At 41.3% G+C, this 6,000-nt stretch overlaps 1 protein-coding gene across 1 annotated transcript in view; it reads right to left on the bottom strand.

Annotated features, from left to right (window-relative positions):
* Positions 1 to 223: 223 nt before the first annotated feature.
* The window catches only part of ZDHHC8 (zDHHC palmitoyltransferase 8), a 121,200-nt gene continuing 115,423 nt past the window's right edge, over positions 224 to 6,000 (bottom strand). The window contains exon 11 of the mRNA XM_075832599.1: positions 224 to 1,301. Within this exon, the coding sequence (XP_075688714.1) occupies positions 1,121 to 1,301 (181 nt within the window). The 3' untranslated portion in view covers positions 224 to 1,120. The remainder of the gene's footprint in view (positions 1,302 to 6,000) is intronic.

Below are 6,000 nucleotides of genomic sequence, written 5' to 3'. Positions count from 1 at the left end.
GGGACAGACTGGTTGCTAAAAACACGCTTGACAAACTTATTGTGGTTGTTAAGCATTGTGTCCCTAGCAACGAGCCGGTCTCATTACATAAGGTTGTCAAGGATTTCAAAAACAAGTCTTTTTTTCCAAAAACAGCTCCACACCTGTTCATGGGTTGTGTTTGGTATTGAAACACAGAGTCATTGAAGTGTATGAGACTGAGCTTCAATACCACACAAACATTGGGGTGTTGTTTTTGTGAAAAAGCATCTATTTTTACCTAATCCTGGACAACTCTCCTTTAACTATACAGCTCAAAGTTGGCAGTAGTCACGTCAGGCCATTTTCCATCTGAGGCTGCAGAACTAATAATTTCTTTTGTTTTTTTTAAGATTAATGTAGGGAATTTGTAAATTTACTAGGAATTGTGCAGCAAAATGCATCATTCCTCCATAATCTCACTAGTCCATAATGAATGGGTGTATTCTAATATAGATTAATTACAAAATGGACAATTCCACTATATATACATGGGGTACATTTGTAATAATTTCTAGGGGGGGGGGGGGAATCACAGACACTAACCTTTTGACAAACCCTCACAGAATACGAAGTGTACCTTGTATTTTATCTCAAACACATACCATACAAACCACTTTTTATAATCCGAGGTAAAATGAAATGGGCGCTCCATAGGATGACTGAAGGGGTAGAAGGGTTATTTTTATTTTCTGTTTATATCCATTGATACTGGGGTTAATTTTCTCAGAAGAGCTGGATTATTTTATTGTGGCCCAATTTTTTTCAGGCCCTGTAAATTATAAATTAAAAAAAAATAATAATGACAAAATATAAAATGGTGTCCCACTGCTCTCTCGTCACAAGTTTTAAAACATTCTTCTGTGATTTGTTTTTTCAAGGACAGACACACGTGCAATGGCTTATTTTTTTTCTTTTATCATGTAACCAGCGTTTCCATTATTAAACATTGTCCTTGTTGTTAGAAGTTCTTCATCATCCATGAGTTAAAGCTCCCAATGACCGAATTCTCTTCCACATGGCCCAAAAAATATGCCTTGTACTTTATTGGTTCATTCCCTGTAGCGTTCTAAGTGCCCAAGGCGCTCAAAAGCAGAGACTTCTACACGGATATTTCGTATGTAGTGCCTCCAACTCCAGAAACCTTCTTTACACTAGAATGCCGAGAAGGACTCACTGTGGTAGTGCTCTGTGAACTAGATGTGGATCCGAGTCGACACTCAGGCCTTGATAATCCTTTTGGCTGTCCATTTATCTTACCGTGAGGTATCTTCAGATCCTCCCTGAAAAGAAGACAGTGACATTATTACAGTGCTACCTCCAGGAACATTATTCATGGAATATTCAGCAAAGTTTACATAAATAGAGGTAGAATGAAACCAACTAGTTTCCATAATAACATTTAAGTAGAGAAATAATGTGTTTATTTACTTTTTAAAATGTTGTAGATATTTATTTTTAAAAACTTATTAGAGACACACATTTCCCTCCTGCATTGTAGGTCAGTGGTGTAACTACCACTGTAGCATGAGGGGACCAGTGCCGCCCATAGGCCCCCCCATGACCGGTAGCGCTGTTAGCAGCCGCTATGGCTGCTACAGCAGTAGCGACGCCACATTCAATAGTATCTGCGTCATTAGGACGCAGATACTATTGAACACTATGACAGAGCAAGGAGGTATCTCACTGCTCTGCCATTAGCTACAAGCCTTTCAGCCTGCAGCCTATCAGGTGAAGAAAAGGGATCCCAGCACAGGCCGGCGTGATGAAATCACTGGATCACGCTGGTCTACACAAGGATCCTGTCTGCGTTGAGAAGGCTCGTGTAGAAGATCCGTTCGTCACGGAAACAGGACCTAGGCGAGTAACTTGTTTTGTTTTATTTGTTTGGGGGGGCAATATCTACATGGGGGGCTGTATGGCACTATCTACAGAGGAGGCAGTACGGCACTATCTACAAAGGGGTGGTATGGCGCTACGTTAGAAAAGTTTTAAATTTGATTACTTTATCTAAATGAAGACTAAAACGGTGCCTTGACTAACAAAATGTCTAATATGTTTTATTGTTAAGATAACTGATATTATATATGAGGAGGGGGTAGCTGTATTCCTAAAAAGGGAGATTAGAAGTTAAACCTCTGTCTGGAAATTCTAATTAGTTGTCAATTGTGATATATGAAGCAAAATGTAACAAGAACTAGTCCAGACATGTTATTCTCAGAATATGTATGAATACTCTATAGCAAAATATCTGCCTCTATCCTGAATGACAATGTCTCCTAATCAATAAAAATAAAGGCACGCAGTTCTATTCAGATGACGGCTTGAATCTCCTTGTTAGAAGAATTTATGTTCTTATCAATTGGTCCTTCGAACCGGAAATCCAACATCTCCTGACCCCTCGTCTAACCGAGGACTTTATACCATGCACGGGGTGAGTTATTCTATGAACTCACTAAATCTAAAGACCTCCAGCTCAATTGCTGTCAAACAGAGGCCAGTCTGATGGAACGCACGGGGTGGAGTGAAGGATTCTAAAAGAACTTATAGAAAAGAATTGAGGATTTGAGTTATCTGAATAAAAGGTAATATCATTTTGTTTATATATTTTTTTTATTTTTCATATTTAGATGTTATAAGGTTATGTGATAAAAACCTAAGTTGGATCTTAGGTACTAAGACTGGGTCTTAGTTATATTAAGCACAGGTCTTAATATAAATACCTGGGAATAACGGTTCTCGAGGTTAGTAGTCCATAGCCTGTGTGAGAAGGCTACAGGTAATAAATAACTCTGTGCAGTACGTAAAATATAAAGCACTTGGAGATTTGGAGGATCTCCTATAGATTAAGTATTATAGAGTATTACGATTATTTGTTTTAAAAAAAATAAATAAAAAAAATAAACAAAGTTGAATAAGAAATTGTGTATGGCCAGGTGTTAACTCCGTTAACTGGGTGTACTTTAAATGACAAAGTAAGTAATTACAGGTGGTTAGAGAGTAAGTTGATATGAGAGAACATTTTTTGAAAAGGCTGGCAGCCATAAGACTGTCGTTTGCATGTGATGAATAGAATGGTTTGTGGAAAGTTGAAAGAAATTATTGTTATAGATTAAACATATATGAGAAGTATACTTAAAGAGTAAAATAATAGGATAATAAGTATTGAATGATTGAGATATGAGGGGAACAGCTGTTTGTCTTTGTAAGTGTCTGAATTGTGCTGTGCAAGGTAATGATGTGTATAGGTTTATGCTTGTGTGAATGTATGATATGAAACATATATGAGACTCGTTGACTGTGAAGAATGAATGTTTGAGGGTTAGGCTGGATTCACACGAGCACATTACGTCCGTAATGGACGGAACGTATTTCACCGGCTAATACCGGACCGAACACACTGCAGGGAGCCGGGCTCCTAGTATCATAGTTATGTACGATAATAGGAGTCCCTGCCTCGCTTCAGGACAACTGTCCCGTACTGTAATCATGTTTTCAGTACGGTACAATAGTTCCACGGAGAGGAAGGACTCCTAGCATCATACATAACTATGATGCTAGGAGCCCGGCTCCCTGCAGTGTGTTCGGTCCGGGATTAGCGGCCAAAATACGTTCCGTCCATTACGGACGTAATGTGCTCGTGTGAATCCAGCCTTAAATAAATAAAACCCTGTGTGTATAAGGGAGTCCAATTAGGAATGGTCCTAAAATTGTTACCAGGACAAATTAGTAGGAAAAATACTGTTAAAACACCCAGAAACATTAAGTATATGACTGATCAGCATAATACTTGGAAATATTGGAGTGTGATAGAAAAAAAATATATAAAGAATTTAAACTTTTTACTAATGTATTAACAAGGAGAATGATGACGTGTCTTGAGGGAGAACAGAAGTTATATTGATTCTATTGTGTGAGTTACCAGACAGTCATAGGAATTCCATCTGTTCAACTAACCATTGTATATAATAAATTAACCTTTATCTTTACCGCATTATATTATATAGACATGTGCCAGTGGTATTGTATATTTAGGCTGGATTCACACGGCCATGTTACGTCCGTAATGGACGGAACGTATTTCGGCCGCTAATCCCGGACCGAACACAGTGCAGGGAGCCGGGCTCCTAGCATCATAGTTATGTACGGCAAACTTTCCCGGCACTTGATGGTTATAACTTTCTCTCTCCCCTGCCTCCTGTCAGTATGAGTTCGGAGGAGAGAGAAGACGGAGAGAGTGTTAGCAGCGCGATCGGGTGTCTCAGAGTAGCGCTGACACCCGGATCGTGCTGTTAACACCGGCCTCTGGTCCCAGAGACATGATCGGAACCTGATTAGTTCAGGTCCCGATATGTGATCACAAGGAAAGTTTGTTGCTGCAACAAAGAAAAAAGTAAAATGTAATTTATAGCGCACGGTGAACCCCGTAAAAAAAAAAAAACAACAAGAAACATTGTCAGAATTTGTTTTTTGTTCACCTTGCTTGCCAAAAAATTGAATAAAAGTGGTCAAAAAAAATAAATAAAATCACATGTACCCCAAAATTGTACCAATGAAATCTACAGATTGTCCAGCAACAAATAAGCCCCAACACAGCTCCAGTGGTGAAAAAATAAAAAAGTTCTGTCTCTCAGAATATAGCGACAGAAATTGTGCAGTGTGTTCCAAAAGCGGATAAGATCGGGCACCATTTATCAGTGCGACATTTGCCACATATCTATGAATTACTTAATTTACCGCATTATTATACCCTCTTATTATGCCCTGATGTACTCCGCACAGCTTACATATATTCTGATGCACGCCGCAAAGCTTAGATATACCCTGATGTACTCCGCACAGATTACGTATACCCTGTACTCCGCGCAGCTTACGTATACCCTGATGTACTCCGCGCAGTTTACGTATACCCTGATGTACTCCGCGCAGCTTACGTATACCCTGATGTACTCCGCGCAGCTTACGTATACCCTGATGTACTCCGCGCAGCTTACGTATACCCTGATGTACTCCGAGCAGCTTACGTGTACCCTGATGTACTCCGCGCAGCTTACGTGTACCCTGATGTACTCCGCGCAGCTTACGTATACCCTGATGTACTCCGCGCAGCTTACGTGTACCCTGATGTACTCCGCGCAGCTTACGTGTACCCTGATGTACTCCGCGCAGCTTACGTATACCCTGATGTACTCCGCGCAGCTTACGTATACCCTGATGTACTCCGCACAGCTTACATATATGCTGATGTACTCCAAACAAAATACTACTATCACGTACTCTCTGCCTGCGGCTCCCTCAGTCTCCAGGACATCGAGAGTTACTGGCTGGTGCGTCGCCCGGCCTGGCAGACTGAGGCAGTCTGCAGCCAATAGGAGCTCAGGAGCATTAGGCCAATAAAAGCCTGGCTGATGTTCCTGAGCTCCCGCCCTCTCTTTATTTAGTTCAGCCTGGGATAGTTGGCCTTTGTCTGTAATTAGTTTCCTTGCCTGGTGCTTTCCCTAGTTTCAGACTCCCCTGAGCGACTTGCTTTTTGACTTCTTGTGACCGGACCTCGGCTGGACTCCTGACTTTTTTGCCTTCTTCTCCGCACTCTCCCGGTTTGACCTTACCTGCCTTAATCTGCCTTTTGCGCCCGGACTTGTCCACTGTGCAATTGCCCTGCCTCTCCCTCCGTGTACTTCCTAGGTGACCCTTTGTTATTTCGTACGGTCTCTGTCTTATCGGTTTGTCAGTTTCACTTGTACCAGTATAGGGAACGCCGCCCGGTTGTGCGCCATCGTTTAGGTCGGATCGCAGAAGTAGGACAGAGGTTTGGGAAGAACAGGGACCTCACTGTTTACTGTGTATTTGTTCATGACAACTACCAAGCAAATTTCGCACTCCAAAAGCCAAATGGCGTTCCCTCGCTTCGGAGCCCTACAGCGTGCCGAAACACCAGCTTACGTCCACATATATGACATTTTATATCCGGGAAAACCCACT

Source organism: Rhinoderma darwinii, chromosome 1 (genome assembly GCF_050947455.1).
Source record: "Rhinoderma darwinii isolate aRhiDar2 chromosome 1, aRhiDar2.hap1, whole genome shotgun sequence".
NCBI lineage: Eukaryota > Metazoa > Chordata > Amphibia > Anura > Rhinodermatidae > Rhinoderma > Rhinoderma darwinii.
The sequence above is the reverse complement of the archived record's forward strand: the minus strand, read 5'-3'. Positions and strand labels throughout refer to the sequence as shown.